This window comes from Sarcophilus harrisii, chromosome 2, assembly GCF_902635505.1.
Source record: "Sarcophilus harrisii chromosome 2, mSarHar1.11, whole genome shotgun sequence".
NCBI lineage: Eukaryota > Metazoa > Chordata > Mammalia > Dasyuromorphia > Dasyuridae > Sarcophilus > Sarcophilus harrisii.
In genome coordinates this window covers 463087267-463103863 of record NC_045427.1, presented here as the reverse complement: position 1 = coordinate 463103863, position 16597 = coordinate 463087267, and the positions used below count along the sequence as shown (strand labels likewise).

At 33.8% G+C, this 16597-nt stretch overlaps 1 protein-coding gene across 2 annotated transcripts in view; it reads left to right on the top strand.

The window, feature by feature from the left end:
- Positions 1 to 16597, top strand: part of ITFG1 (integrin alpha FG-GAP repeat containing 1) — a 276139-nt gene that overhangs the window by 153101 nt on the left and 106441 nt on the right. For both annotated transcript variants that reach the window (XM_031954433.1, XM_003757229.4), the window contains one exon: positions 1585 to 1751. In XM_031954433.1, the coding sequence (XP_031810293.1) occupies positions 1585 to 1751 (167 nt within the window). The remainder of the gene's footprint in view (positions 1 to 1584; positions 1752 to 16597) is intronic.

The window sequence follows — 16597 nt, the reverse complement described above, 5'->3', positions numbered from 1 at the left end:
TCTAAAGTTCTCAAATCCTGTGTGAATTTGATGTCAAGCTCAGCTCTTGACATCTCCTGCTAGGTGATGTCACCTTGCCTCATTTTTCTCATGTGTAAAATGAGAGAGTTAAACTAACTGATCCCTAAAATCCCTTCCATTTCTAAATCCTATGGGACTATGAGATGTTCTATCTCATATCATGTGTCATCATTAAATTGGTAACTAATAAGATTAAGGCAGTCTCATGTAGGGAAATGAGCACTAGATTCAGAGGTAGAAGACTATGTCAAAATCCTGACTCCTCTACGCAGTGTGGCCTCAGTTTCGTCATCTGTAAAATGAGCAAAGTCTTTGCTTGATCTTCAAGTTTTCCTCCAGCTTTAAGTTCTTTGAATCTATGAAATTCACTATATTTTTAAAGGATTTTTAATTGAAATCTGAAAATTGTAAAACTTTTTAAAATTTATTTTCTTTAAGTTGGAGAGTTTTATGAGGTGTTCTGCCTTTCCCTGAATAACCTTTAAGTTTTTTGAGGCAGTCTATGGACTGAGCCTTTTTATAAGAGCTCTTTTTTAACATAGTATGGCTTTGAGCCATGTAAATGAGCCACCTGCTTAAAGAGGAAAAAAAATCTGTTGGCATGTTTGGTCTCCTGCCATATCAGTCAGTCAAGTCAGTGCACCTGCTTCTATTTGGAATTGATCATATTATTTGCCAGCATTTCTTAAATTCTAATTTTAGACAACGATATTTTAATTGGCATACTTTCTATTCTACATTTTTATTTTCATTTTGAGATGCAATAAATGACAGTTTGGGCCACTCAGAAGGTAGAGTTGGGTCAAATCTTACCTCCTGTTTAGCATTCCCTTACTGTGATTTTCATTACAGTCAGTATTGAAAAGGAAAGAGTGAAATAAATCTAGATCCCAATACTTATGGTAGCAGAAATCACTCTCCTAAGTAAAGATCAGTCTTTCAATTTCATTCAAGAAATTGTCAGTTCAACATATTATTAGAGAAACCTCACTGTTTATCTGACTCTGAAAATGCAAACTGTTGTTATCTTTGTAGAATAACAGGTACAAAAAAGAAAGTGGGAAAGTCACTTTCAATCTTAAATTTTCTTGAGATTATCATCAAAAATGAACACCCATTTGAAGCAGAATGCACATTTTGCTTTAGCTTAAAAATTAATTCCTTAAAATACAGGTCCTATTTCCAACCAAACTGAAATTGTTAGAAAAGAGGCAGTTTTGGTTAAAAGAATTTTTAAATCCCACCAATAGTTCTTCATCTGGACCAGACCAAATGAACATGGTTAGATATGACTATAATTCCTGAAGGAAGCTATACAGTTTTTTAAAAAATGTTACACACTTTCCCCAAAAGTAAATTATAATAAATTGCCTTATTGATATTGTAAATAAAAGGACATTAAATGAAATAGTTATTTTGAGAGTATAAGAACATGCTTTGAAATGAATATATGAAATTAACAAAAAAAAGTAATCATTTAAATGAATAAATTTTTACTTCCTCAAATGGTGAGTATTTTTGTGAATAAATCCATAAACACTAACTTTTTTTTTTAAATCTCAGTGGATTCCAGTGATACAAGATTTCAGCTACAAGGGCACAGTCTGGGGCTTTGTGCCATCTAATCATGAACCAGCTGAAATACCCATTCCAATTACCCTTCACATTGGAGACTACAACATGGATGGCTATCCAGATGCTCTTGCCATACTAAGGAATACATCTGGAAGGTAATTTAAGTGAAAAGTACTTATAAATTCAAGTCTTACATTCTGTCTCTTTGGGAACTGGACATTACCCAGATATACTCCATTCATATAAGCATGTAACACAAAGGACCTAATTCTTATTTCTTTCCACACTCCTTGAAATTTTCTTGAGTGATTAGCATTCCTATTTATTTGCATGGAGTCTTTTTGTGCAGAAGAGAAATGAGCATCTGATCCAGAGTAAAAAGCTTATTTTTCACTCCATAGAACTTGCTATTAAAACGGTCTTAATTTTTGTAGAACATTGTACCATTTATCCAATTGCATTTTTGCATCACTTCTTCTGTAATGGTACTGAAAATGAATGAAATTACTTTTAGAAAGGTTTATCATGACTGTTTTATATTAGAATTTTCAGATGGTCTTTATATGGTTTTTTAAAACCTCAGAGGCATTTGTTATATTACCAATCATTCTGAAAGAAAATTAAGGTTCTAGGTCAGTTAGTCTAAAAGCATTTATTAAGCATCTACCAAGTACCAGGCATTGTGCCACGAGGTAACAATACAATGATAAAAATGAAATGGCGATTTCATATTCTTAAATACAGTGGAAAAAATAGGTGCAGTTGTTGAAATTAACGACTAGCTAAAATATCAATGTCTTACTGTTTTTCCTGATCACAAAACCAAATTGTAGTAGTCTTCCTTTGTCTTCTTTTAAGAAACTTAATTGTCAGTGAATTATCATCTGAAATATTTGTTTATCACTGACTGCAGAATCAGAAGGAAATTTAGTTTAAAAGTTCCATGCTTATCTGGCAATATGGTAATTCAGCTTTCTTAATACTTTCAAAACCTTTAAAAGTTTTAACTCTTATCAACAATTCTTTGTTACCAAAAAAATTCTCTAAGTTGGAGGATCTTATGAGATATTTTGCCTTTCTCTAACTAACCTTTAAATTTTTAGAAGTACTCTGTTGTCTTATTAGTGAAATATCTTGAAATATTTACAGCAAGGTTAAAAGTCTTTTTTAATATTGCTGCCAAATTTTTAATAGTTCTTTGAAATTTTACAGTTTTTTTTTTTAAGATAGTCTAAGCATGGTATCAACTTATCCTATGCAACTGAAGTATAATGATAATACGTGCATATTGGTGTCTTCCTTTTCTTTCATGGAATGAAAATCTAATTTCCAAGAAAATGAAGGGCATTTAACATTCTAAGAAATGAACTTGTAAAAAGAAAAATAATAATCTTTTTTTATATTATTAGGTAGATGAGAGAGAACATGCATTTATTAAGTGATTTTTGTTTGCAGGCATTATTCTAAATGCTGATGAGACAAAAATATACTACACAGTTCTTGTGCACAAGAAGCTCACATTCTAATGGAGAAAAACAATATATAAAAGAAAGCAGTTGTGGGGTATAGAGAAGGGCAGCAATTTAATAAGCACTGTGGCACGGATAGAGATTGTAAAAGAAGTACTGTGGAACCCTGGATCTGAGCAAGAAAAAGCCAGAGCTGGCTTCACAAAACCCACTGTGGTTTCAGGGGTGAAATCTGTTGGCAGGGAGTAAAGACAATGGCCTAGTTGGAAACAGAATAGCTACGGATGTTCAAGAAATATGAACAAAATAATGATTATCCTAAACTTTTCAAGGAAATGCTATTTTCTTTATTCTGAGCCTTAAGCCTTGTCGTAGGAGGAAAAAAAAAATCATTTGGGATACCTAGATTTTCTCTAAATTAATGTGTTACTGTTTTCACCTTTTAATATATTGTTTAATAAAACTGTCAGAGGAATGAGAGCTCTTCACTTGTCAAGAGATGTTTGCCCCATAATGTATGGGCCTAAATGTTCTTGGATAATGAATTTGCTGGGGGGAGTGGGGGGGGGGGGGGGGAAACCAAGACAAAGTGCATTATAATCCTTTCTGCCTAAATTTACTCTTATACCAATGGTATGAAAACAATTATGGTTTACCAGATTGCACATCATCCCTTCATATTCTTCTGTAACATTTTTCTATCTGTTGTCTAGATATTGATATCACATACTGACAAAAACTTTAGTTTGTAGAATTACTATCTATAAAGTTTGTGTGTATCTATGTGTGTATATGTATGGGTAAGAGAGCGAGCAAGAGAACACCAAAATATTTATAATCTAAAAGAAGCAATTCTGAGACTGTTTTTTTGAAGGTTTGAGTTTCTCTGCACATTGTATATAGTTTTGTACTTGATACTATCTAATCCCCATAGAAGTCATGTGTATGCTAAATATGCCCTCATTTGGAAGAAGTATAATGTGTTTTTAAATATAAAAAATTTTATTGGTTCTATTGCGATACAACCTAACCAAACATCCCAAAGGAATAAAATGTCTTTTTTATTAGCATATAGTACTTTATTTTTTAAATGAGATTAGGTAACAGAAGTTACTTATAAAATAATAATTAATTTAGCCTATGCTAATCTCTAACAAACAGGTCACATAAAAGAGATCTTTACAAAAGAAATTCTTGACTATATTCTCCTGAGGTACCTATCTCCTATTAAGTGAAAAACAATCACTTACTTAGTGTTTTTACCAAACAAAGGATATCATAAATACAACTACTAACTCTATTGAAAAAGGGGGGAAGTCATATATTAAGTAAGAGAAGAGATTAAAAGTTGTATATTCCTAAACAACAATAATGTCACTTAGAAAATGCTTTAAAGTTTAACAAACTCTTTTTTTATATAAACAACTCTTTGTTACAGCTAATAGTATGTAATGGTGTTATAGGTAATAGGTTCTGGGCAGCAAGGTGGCACAGTGAATAGAATGCCAGGCCTGGAGTCAGGAAAATTATTCTTTATGAGTTTAAATCTGACCTGAGACACTTACTAGCTGCCTAGGTCTTGTTAAGTCACTTAACCCTGTTTGCTTCAGTTTCCTTACCTGTAAAATGAACTGGAGAATGAAATGACAAATGATTACATTGTCATTGCCATGAAAACCAAAGAGTCATATATGACTGAAAAACTCAACAATAGTAACAAATGCTAATACTAATATCCTTGATTTTACAATCGAGGAAATTTGGGCCCTAAAAAGTTATGAGATTCACCTAATATAAGTGTTCCTTAAAAGATAATCCAAAGCCACATATCCTTGCTCTGAGTCTAGAAACTGTAGACTCACAAGTAAAAGAATTGGTCACCTGAGAATAAGAATTGTTTACTCATGCTAACAAATAGCATATACTTCAACTAAATAGCACAGTGTATATAGTGCTAGGCCTAGAATCAGGAGGACCTGATTTTAAAACTGGCCTTAGACATTTCTTAGTTGTGTATCTCAGGGCAAGTCACTTAACCATTGCTTCCCTCAATTTTCTCAACTATAAAATGAGAATAACAGCACATTCCTCACATAATGTTTTAAGCATCAAATGAGATAATGTTTCTTTAGTGCTTTGCATAGTACTTGGTACATATTAGACATTTAATAAATGTTTGTTCCCTTCTCTTCTCTTCCTCCCTATCTCTTTGTAAATACACAATATCATAAAAAAAGAAAGGAAAATTGAAAACCATTTTTTCCTAATACTTCAGGATTGGCTTAAATACTGATGATATTTTTAAAGTCTTCACTGAATATTACTTCTTCTAAAAACAGACTTAACACTTATTAAACCTATTGTAGGAGTAAACCAACAGGAAAGTATGTGTGAAGCACATAACCTATATCTATGATAAAAAATTTTTAAAAAGGAAAAAAAAAAAAAGACACGATCCCAGAGATATGGGTTGAGTACTTTCATGGTGTTCTCAACAGACCATCCTCAATCAATGCTGAAGCTATTGATCATTTACCTTTTCATAGGAAAAGGTTTTTCATAGAAACTTTGATATAATTTATCAGAACTTTTCAACAAAAACAACCAGTTCTTTCTGATTCTTGTTTTTTAAACGTTAGTGATTTTGTAAAGTTTGTAAAGTTCATCAATTGTGATGAAAATAATTTAATTTAGAGGTTTACTATGTGGAAAGTTTTATCTGACTTTTAAAAGTCAGATAGGAATTAGTTTTGAAGAAGAGAAAGAAAAAGTTAAAATGTAAACACTTATTTAAAATAACCTAAAGTTTATTGAATGATACTTGTTTTTATAAAGGATAGTACATTGAACTAGTTTTCCGTTCCCCTCATTTAAAAAAATAATTAGGGTCAGTATTTATTTATTGAGTGTTTAGCACTGAGGGAAATATAAAATTTAGCAAAGATCATGGACCTTACAGACCAGAAGGAGAATAAAATATAAAAGCACATAAATATCATACACAGTATTATAAAAGTATATTAGAGAGATATTTTTTTAGTGCCTTTCAGCTAGAAGAGAAAAATTATTGCTGAATGAAGAGGTCAAGGAAGTTATCATGAAGGATGTTCAGTAAAGTTCGACTGCTAAAAGGTTGTATAAACTTTGAAAATACTGCATGAGTTTCTTCAATATTGCCAGATGATTGTGAATTTAACATATATATGTTGGAAAGAACATTTCCTTAAGTACTTTCAGAAAATAACTTCATGTGTAAACTTAAATCCTAAACTGTAATTTAGAATTAGTTTTTGGGATCCTGAAGGAAAAACTCTAATACATCATTTTAAACTAAATTTATATAATTGATATTCTGTCTGCTTTTGGGAGGTTTTGGGGTTTTAGTTTGTTTTGTTTTGATTTGGTTTGGTTTTTAGTTTTTGTTTTTTTAAATCAAGAACACAATTAGATTGTTATTGTATGTTAAGTTCATTAATATAGTTTAGCATCAAGACTATAGCCTTGGTTGGTTGCTTGATTGGCAGGATAAGATAGCAGACACTGAGGTGCTTTCTTAATTTAAACTGCCAAGCATTCTAACTATATACTACAGGAAACACAACTCCACTGGGCTGGCCACATTGTTCTAATGCTAAATGTTCACTTGCCAAAAAAATTATTTTATGGAGAACTCACAGGGCAGGCCTTCATAAGATGGTCAGAGAGAGAACCCTACTGTGATTGTCACAGGACAATCTATTCTCTTTGCCTTTATGAAGATAGACAATGGAGGCATCCTTGAACTCCAGGGGCATAACTTCCTTTTGCCATATAATCTAAAAAATTCCAGTCAGATTTTTTGTGAGTAATGGGTCGTTTCCCTCCCGCCCCCACCTTGTAAATATCCATTGCAATAGAATCAGCACCCAGTACTTTACCATATGAAAGTAACTAAATGGCATTCAAAACCTCTTTTTCAGTTGGAACTTTAGCTAGGGAGTGATTGATTTCAACTTAAGGTAAATGATCAATAGCTTCAGCATTGATTGAGGATGGTCTGTTGAGAACACCATGAAAGTGCTCAACCCATATTTCTGGGATCGTGTCTTTTTTTTTTTTTTTTTTTTCCTTTTAAAAAATTTTTTATCATAGCTTTTTTTGGGGGGGGGGGTCTATTCCTTTTTTTTTTTAATTATAATAACTTTTTATTGACAGAACCCACACCAGGGTCATTTTTTACAATATTATCCCTTGCACTCACTTCTGTTCCGATTTTTCCCCTCTCTCCCTCCACCCCCTCCCCTAGATGGCAAGCAGTCCTATATATGTTAAATATATCGCAGTATATCCTAGATACAATATATGTGTGCAGAACTGAACAGTTCTCTTGTTGCACAGGAAGAATTGGATTCAGAAGATAAAAATAACCTGGGAAGAAAAACAAAAATGCAAACAGTTTATATTCATTTCCCAGTGTTCTTTCTTTGGGTATAGCTGCTTCTGTCCATCATTGATCAATTGAAACTGAGTTAGATCTTCTCTTTCTCAAAGAAATCCACTTCCATCAGAATACATCCTCATACAGTATCATTGTTGAAGTATATAATGATCTCCTGGTTCTGCTCATTTCACTTAGCATTAGTTCATGTAAGTCTCTCCAAGCCTCTCTGTATTCAACCTGCTGGTCATTTCTTACAGAACAATAATATTCCAAAACATTCATAAACTACAATTTACCCAACCATTTTCCAATTGATGGGCATCCACTCAGTTTCCAGCTTCTAGCTACTACAAAGAGGGCTGCCACAAACATTTTGGCACATAGAAGTCCCTTTCCCTTCTTTAGTATCTCCTTGGGGTATAAGCCCAGTAGAAACATTGCTGGATCAAAGGGTATGCACAGTTTGATAACTTTTTGGGCATAATTCCAGATTGCTCTCCAGAATGGTTGGATTTGTTCACAACTCCACCAACAATGCATCAGTGTCCCAGTTTTCCTGCATCCCCTCTAACATTCATCATTATTTTTTCCTGTCATCTTAGCCAATCTGACAGATGTGTAGTGGTATCTCAGAGTTGTCTTAATTTGCATTTCTCTGATCAATAGTGATTTGGAACACTCTTTCATATGAGTGGTAATAGTTTCAATTTCATCATCTGAAAATTGTCTGTTCGTATTCTTTGACCATTTATCGATTGGAGAATGGCTTGATTTCTTATAAATTAGAGTCAATTCCCTATATATTTTGGAAATGAGGACTTTATCAGAACCTTTAACTGTGAAGATGTTTTCCCAGTTTGTTGTTGCCCTTCTAATCTTGTTTGCATTTGTTTTGTTTGTACGAAGGCTTTTTAATTTGATGTAATCAAAATTTTCTATTTTGTGATCAGTAATGGTCTCTAGTTCATCTTTGGTCATAAATTTCTTCCTCCTCCACAAGTCTGAGAGAGAAACTATCCCTATGTTCCTCTAATTTATTTATAATCTCATTCTTTATGCCTAAATCATGGACCCATTTTGATTTTATCTTGGTATACGGTGTTAAGTGTGGGTCCATGCCTAATTTCTGCCATACTAATTTCCAGTTATGGGATCGTGTCTTTATCACTAATCAGTGTGGTACTATCAGCACTGAGTAGTTGAGATGCACCATAGATCTTTGGCCCATAAATAGTCTAAAGTACATCGTAAAAATACTTTGGATTGTTGCTTTCAGCATAAAACTGAATTTCAAACTTTTTACTGAGCCAAGAATCCTGCATCTTTCTAAGTTTCAATAGTGCTTTCTTTTTGATAGAATTGAATGCTACCTTCTTAGAGATGAATGAACTATTCTACTGACACACCCTGTAGTTTTGAATTTCTCCATCATTTTCATCAAGCTAGTATTGATGTTTACAAGTGTTCTGACCCAGATGAGCAAATGCAGTGCTGTACACCAAATCTTTGAAAACTGCCCATTCCTTTTCTGCTCCATTGTTGTCAACTGTGTGTTCACTGAATTTACCCTCCACGTTGGCAACAAACTCTTTTCTCTGGAGAAGCACTCTAATCTGTTGATATTAATTCTTCTAGGAGTCTTTTTGCCTTGGGACTGCCACTTTTGTTCAATGTGAATATTCAGCTTGGAGAGGATAATACAATAATTTCTCACAATCACATTTCTGTTAAATGCGGTTTGCTCCTAGAATGTATCCACAAAGTTTATTGGAATAGAGTTTTTATTGGAATACAGTGATGAAAAGGTCGTGAGATGCCCAAATGTTCAATAGTAAATGACCATTGTTGTTGTTTCCAACTCATTCCTCACACAGATTTCCTGCTATGTCTTGTAGTCTGAGCCTGCGTTAGCATTAAAGTCACCCAGAATTATAAGCTTATGCTCTTTTGATACATTGATCATAAAGGTTACCAGGTCTTCATAAAATTTTTCTTTGACCTCATCAGTCATGATGGGAGCATAGGCCCTGGTGCTGGTGGCATGGTGTTTTCCTGCAATGGCAATTGCATTGTCATGAGTCTGCCTCCTTATGGAAGGTATGTGAGCTTGTTTACTATATTAGTTTTGAGTGCAAAACCTACTCCATTTTCACGGCACTCCCTTTCACTGTAGCCACTCCAGAAAAATGTGTCCAGCTACTATTTTAGTAAATTGTGGACTTCATTTGCCAGCCTTGTTTCGCTCAGGGATGCTTTTTTCATGTGGTACCTGCTGAGTTCTCTTGCAACAAGAACAGTTCTTTTTTCAGATCTACTAGATTTTGTGTTGCCTTTGTGTACACACATTCCATGTACATTGGTACATGAGAGGAATTAGCTTTTCAGAAGCTTGTGTACATTTTTCTTCACCAGAGTGTCTTCACCAGAGTGGGATCCCCCCACCTGCTGTGGTAATCAGACCAATTTTTAGGATAAGCAGACAATTTTTAGGGCACTTTTTCTAGCCCCTTCCTCACAGAGAGGTGAACAGTGCAGTCTTTAAAAGGCTGCTCAGACACTCAGGGGACTGCCAGATCTCATTGCTGCTTCCTGTCTATGCCTGGAACTTAGGTGGATCATCATTATTTTAGATACTGTCTTTATTGAAAAGGACTAAAATTATTACTTCCTGAAAATATGAAAATCAGAGAAAGTTTTACCAATGACCTACTTGTTTTTCTGCCACAGCCCAATAATTATCTATTCCTAAATGTGGACTGATCTGCTTAGAACAGAAGATAAAGTTTACAAAGTGGTCTCCACTTTTTAGTGGTTGGAAAGATACCTCAATATGAAAACAGGGAAAAAAGGTTTAAAGAAGCAGTAGAGAATCCTGTTGGCGTCCTGTGATAGGAGATTGAAAGATAGAAGATTGTGACATTAGATAAGTGGAAAGAAAGGATCTCTGAATCTGTAGAGCTCAGTAGCAGATAAAAACTTCTCTCTGACGAAGAGGGGACTGAACCTAAAAAGGAAGAAACAGCCTCCTGTCCTCTGAGGAATGATGATCTGAACCCTCAAGTGCTCTCAAATAAGATTGTCTAGAAAGAATTAGATGAAAAAGAACTGAAATCCTGATGATTACTCAGTCCTTCCTTAGGGAATTTAGACAGTTGTTTGTCAGCCTGATAACAATAGAAAAGATCTACTCTCTTCCTTAGACATATGCATTGGTATGTGATGGAGAGCATCCCAGGGGTTAGGAAACCAACTACTATTTACTTAAAATTAGGAATCTAGAAAGCACTGCTTAAGGTAAAGGTCTTTGGAAGCCAAACTGGACTTTTGGCTATTCCCTGATGTTATACTTCTTCTCACCCTATGCATTTTCATAGGCTATCCTCCATACTTTGAGCACAGACTCCTTTCTTATATCCACCTATTGAATCTTTCTTTCTTTCTTTTTTTTTTTTTTTCCAAAAACTAACTCAGTTGCAACCTTCTGCATGAATGCTTGTTTGATTCCTTCATTCCTAATCCCCTGCTTCCCAGCTCACAGTGGTCTCTTCTAACTCCTATGTTTTTGGAATACTTTCTCCTAAGGGCACCTTTGCCTGTATCATATTCTTCTTTTTTTTTGTAGGTCTTATAACATTTTATGGATACCAGAACAGCATTCAAGCTATTCACCTGTTATTCTTTCTACATAACCAATTTTCCTCCTTTTCTGATCATACCTTTTAAAAATTATGCTTTTTTACATTATTTCATACAAGTTATTATTAGCAGTATGATTAGCCTACTTATAACTTCTATTTAGCCATACATTATTTTCTGGATTATTAGCCATTTTAATTCTTTGGAGATAATATCTCACTTTTAACAACTATATAGCATCTCCAAAAGAATGGTTTTCTTACCTTCTATAATTCATGAAAGAGGAATAGTCTTCACAATTTTAAAAGTTTGTGCTGGGTTATTTGAGGAAATACTTGCTCTGACCCTACAAAACCTCATCAGTCATTATCATTAAATGATCACATAAGCTAGGTCAAAATTCTTTCTAAGCTTTCCTTTATGTTTAGCTTTTAATAGAATTCTAGGCACAAACTGCATTTTAAATGTGATTATGAGATTCAAAATCCCAAATATTACCTATATGAAGGAGGAATTTGCTTTTGAAATGTCTTTTATGATGTAACTCCTCACATACTGGGATCCACATGTTACTTCAGTGTTTATATATGAGAGAAGACAGGAACATTAAAAATACAATACAACTTGCCCACATGTTGGGTGAATACATAATACTATACAAATTACTTTTAGTGTACTATATACCTCCAGTTTTGTTTATTATTGTGAGGACTTTTGAGAATGAATACATGTGAAGATCGAGTTAGCACCCTGGATACCTTAGAATCAGCCAGAGTCAAGATAAGCAAAAGTCCTTGGTCTTTATTCTTAGTCTTTAGGGGTAGGAGTGAATTGCATAGACGCAGAATCTCCACGACCTCTCCTATTCGTTTCCCACCCAAAAGTGACCCTGGCCAGTCTTACTCCACCCCCTAGTCCCTCCTACAATTCTCTGTATACACCAATTATCGAGCCAACACAGAATAGGGGGAATAAGGGCCATTTTCCAAGCATATGCTTATATAGTATAGTCCAATTGGTAATTAGCCTTAAGTGCTCAGTTGTCCAACCTTAGTGCATTAACTCAAGAGTTTCAGTCCTTTACAAATACAGTTGAGTTTTAGTTTTTTTTATCTTCCAGCACTTACTTCGACTAAATGTGCTATGATTGTCAAGGGCATTTGTAACATAAAAAGGCAATTGAGGTATGATTATTTAGAGTGAAGAAAGAGTACCTCACAGATTCCTGTGTTCTGTAGTACTTATGCAGAAACATATATTATGTTTGGAATGCTACTGTTAAAGTCAAAGTATATTGATAATAAGAGAAACAAAGATGAAAATAATAATTTTCTTGTTGAGAGATGGAAAATATACTTTATATAGTGATTCAACCTTTGATTCACTAATCTTAAAGAAAGATACCCAAGTTTCAGTACTCAGGAGATAGTATAATTGTATATGCTTCTTTCCACCTTTGTAAGAAGGAAGCAAATGACCAAAAATCAATTCATAGAAACTTTTTTTTTCCCTGAGACAATTGGGTTTAAGTGATTTGCCCAGGATTGCACAGCTAGGAAATGTTAAGTGTCTGAGGTAAGATATGAACTCAGGTCATCCTGACTTCAGGACTGATGCTCTATCCACTGTGCCACTTAGCTAATGTAAAAGAAATCTTTTTTAAGAAAGCTAGTTGCTATGCTCAATCGCCATTCAATCTCATGTCCCCTACTATATTTAGCTAAAACTGCAACATAATACAATAATTACAATGTTTTATATACTCTGTTTAATAAGGCAGAAAAATGTGAAGCATATTTTATAGAGATTTCCACTTAAATCCCATTTGTAATTTAATGGACTGGCATTCAAAAGGTTAATCCTTCAGCTCTTTAGAATATTTGTTTATCCAGTGTGGTATATTCCCACAGGTGCCTGTTAGCCATGCTTCTCTTTTGTGTTTTAAAGTAGCTGTCATTTCCTAAGTCACAATTTTGTCTTGATCCCAGTAAAAATCTATTAGAAGTTAAGATCAGGCTTATCAGTGATCTACCTAACTTTTTTTTCCTTTTTTCTTCTTTTGTTAGATTTTTTGACTCATTTTAAGATCACAATTCTTTATTATATTTTACAAGTAAAATACATTTATTTCTCATGATCCTGTGAGAAAATATAACATTTCTTAAGTTTCAGTTAGTGAAAAGCATTCCATGCTTTATTTTATCTAGGAATATGAACTAATATTTTCTGGCATACAGTAGATTTTTATTAATTTCTACCTCCCATGCAATAGGTATTACTTTTTCCTATGAAAAAGAATTTAGGAATTTCATCTGCCCAGATGTCAATAAGTGGATAACTGAGACTTCTGGGGGTAGAACCAAGATGGTAGAGTGAAGCTAGGAGGCTGCTTGAGCTCTCCAAATTTCCCTCAAAAACTATATGAAACCAAGCCTCTAAATAGAGTCTGATGGGATGAAACCATTTTCCAGCTCAAGATAGAATAAGTGGGTAACCTATGTATTAGGTTCCCTTAGAATCGATAAATCAAATAGCTTCTATATATTAATAACATAAACCATTCTTTAATGAATGATGATTTTTGGTTGTGAAAGCCATCTGCATTTATATTTTCTTGGAATCTAAGCATTTAATATCTTTATTAAAAACAATCTTTTTTTCTTTTAGTTGCTACTAAAAATAGAATCATTTTTGCCAACTATTTCTCCTAAAAAGCAATCATGCTAACTACTACTGGTTAAGTTCATCACTGAAGGTTCAACATTTTGTTTTCATATGTAGGGATTTTCAAAAAGCATTTTCATGCATTATTTATAGTGTAAAATATCTTCTGAGACGTAAATTTGTTTTTATTATATGTATTTATATTCAATTGCTTTTCATAGAATGTCAGAAAAAATCTATTTAATTATAACTATAATGGCAATTGCCATTCTGATGGCAGATCAGAAATATCCAAATATTTCTTTAAATTCTATCTTAAGCCATAATTCCAGCAAAAGTACTATCAAAGATTTGTCTTTACCACAAAACTGTGATTTTAACTTTTTATATCTGCTATTGGACTTCCACCTACCATTTTCCCTAGTCCTCAACACCTACAATCCAGTTTTCGAATTAAGTAATTTGAAAGAAAAATTTTTGGTAATCATAAATCATTCCATTTTACTGTCTTAATCATAGAATCAATGCTACAAGAAACTTCAGAAACCATGAAAAAAAGTTATTTTGTAAATGCCATAATTGAATTATTGAAAAATCATAAAGGATTGAGACACTTTTCTGTAAGACCTTTATGGCCATTGGTCTGAAATACTGGAAAGTTGTTTAAATGTTGGCAGGTAATTTGCATTTATATGACTAATGCTTTCTTATTTTATAAGCATCCAAAATAGTTGACTTTGCCTCCAAACAACCATCTTCATAAGGAAGGCTGAGTCATAGTATGTGGATATCTCAGTACAAATCTATCCCCACTCCTGGAAATTCAATTCCAAGTAAATATCTTATTGATAATGAGTTAGTAGCAAATGACAGACCATCGTTAATTATACCTAGAGAGGATGTATGAGCTTATCTGTTGTTTCCTCCAGATCAGTAATGTTGATAAATTTTATTACTTACAAATGATTGTTACCAAAATTAATAGCAGTTAACATATTTTGTTATTAATGAGTACATTGTAAAACAGATTTTTACTTTAAATTATGTTTTAATAAAGTTAATTTTTTGGCTCATTAACATGTTACAATTATCTTTTTAACCTTTTTCAAAGAGATATAGAATAATATCTTATGATGCATTCTTTTTAATTTAATGTTGCCCTCTGTCAGGTATGATTGAAAAGGTCATTTCTTTTGTGTTTTCAAGTATGTTAGTGATTGGTACACCCTGAAAATTTCAGTTTTAATATTTTTAAACTGACCAAATATGATTTTAAGTTATTAGTCTAACAAACTGAATATTTGGCATTAACTTATGAACATTAAAATTCATATCTGGACATAATCAAATATTTTTAGCATAATTACCCATCCTTTTTTTCAAATCAATCACCAAGAATTTATTAATTTCTTACTATGTGCCTGGCCCTGTGTCTAAAACTAGGGATACAAAGAATAGACAAAAAAAAAAATTAATCTCTTCCTCAAGGAGCTTATATTATACTGGGAAATTGTCTTATAATGGGGAAGACGATATTTAAATAATTAGGCACATACTATGTTTCTACGAAGAAAAACAAAGGTAATCTTTGAAGGCAAGGCTCTAGAAGGGGGCAGAAGGGATTGAAAAGACTGCCTTTTCAAGCTGAATCCTGAAGAAAGCCAGAAAAACTTACCTTATGGAGGTAAAGGGACAGAAGATTCCAGGCAATGGGGCAACCAACAGAGTTCTGAGATAAAAGATTGAGTAGTCTGTAAGAGGAATAAGTAGTGGTCCCCTGTACAAGATTGGAAAAGTAGGAAAAAGTCAATTATGAAATGCTTTAAAAGCCAAACAAAGCACTTTATACTTGATCCTGGAGTTTTGAATAGAGAGGTAGCAAAACCTACACTTCAGAAAAATCACTTTGGCAACTTAGTAGAGCATATTTTGGAATGGGGAGAGGTTTGAGGCAGATGCTATTGCAGTACCTCAGGTAAAAAATAACAAGGCAAGAAATAAAGTTGTAACTCTTTGATTAAAGGAAAGGAAATGTTTATGAGAGATGTCATGAGAGTAGAAATGACAAGATTTGGCAATGGATTGGTTATGTGAAATGGGGGCGAGTGAAAAGGCTGTGACTACATCAGGGGTATGTTGGTGTTTCTTTTTCCAAAACACAGCCAGGTGATAAAAGTTCAGATCTTTTATTATGTCCTTCTTAGCTCAGGCCTATCTTTCTGCTTGGTTCCAAGAGATCTTGCAGCTTTGTCCTTGGCTTCTGCCTCTGCTTTCTTCAGCCTCCAGCCAGCACCAAGTTGGAAGATGCAATGAATCTCTTTTGCCTTGAAAATAGGGCTTGTGAACTTCCTCCCAGAGTGCTCCTCTTTGACCCCAGTCAATGTTCCCAAGAAAACTCTCTCAAGTTCTAAGAGCTTCCTGTATGATCTCCCAAAGGTTAACTCCTCCTTCTGGAGGGAGAGGGATTCTGGGTTATCTCCCAGAGTGCTCTCTGGCCCTAAGGGAGGTGTGAATTCGGATATCTCATACTAAGCCATACTAAGCCCTGAAATCTCCCAAACGTGTGAACTCCATTGAGTACTTAGATACTTATGAGCTCTCTAAAGATGTGAACACAAGCATCGTTTCTATCAGTTGTACTTAGTACCTTGTTTCAAGTTCTGGCCCAAAATATCTCCTTCTAAGATCAAATCAATCATATTGAACCATGCCAAATTAGATAATTATTGTCTCTATCAACTCCAGTGGCTTAACAGTTTGTAAAGATTCCAACAGGTGCAGACCTCTGGGAGGATTGGGGTATCCTTGCCAT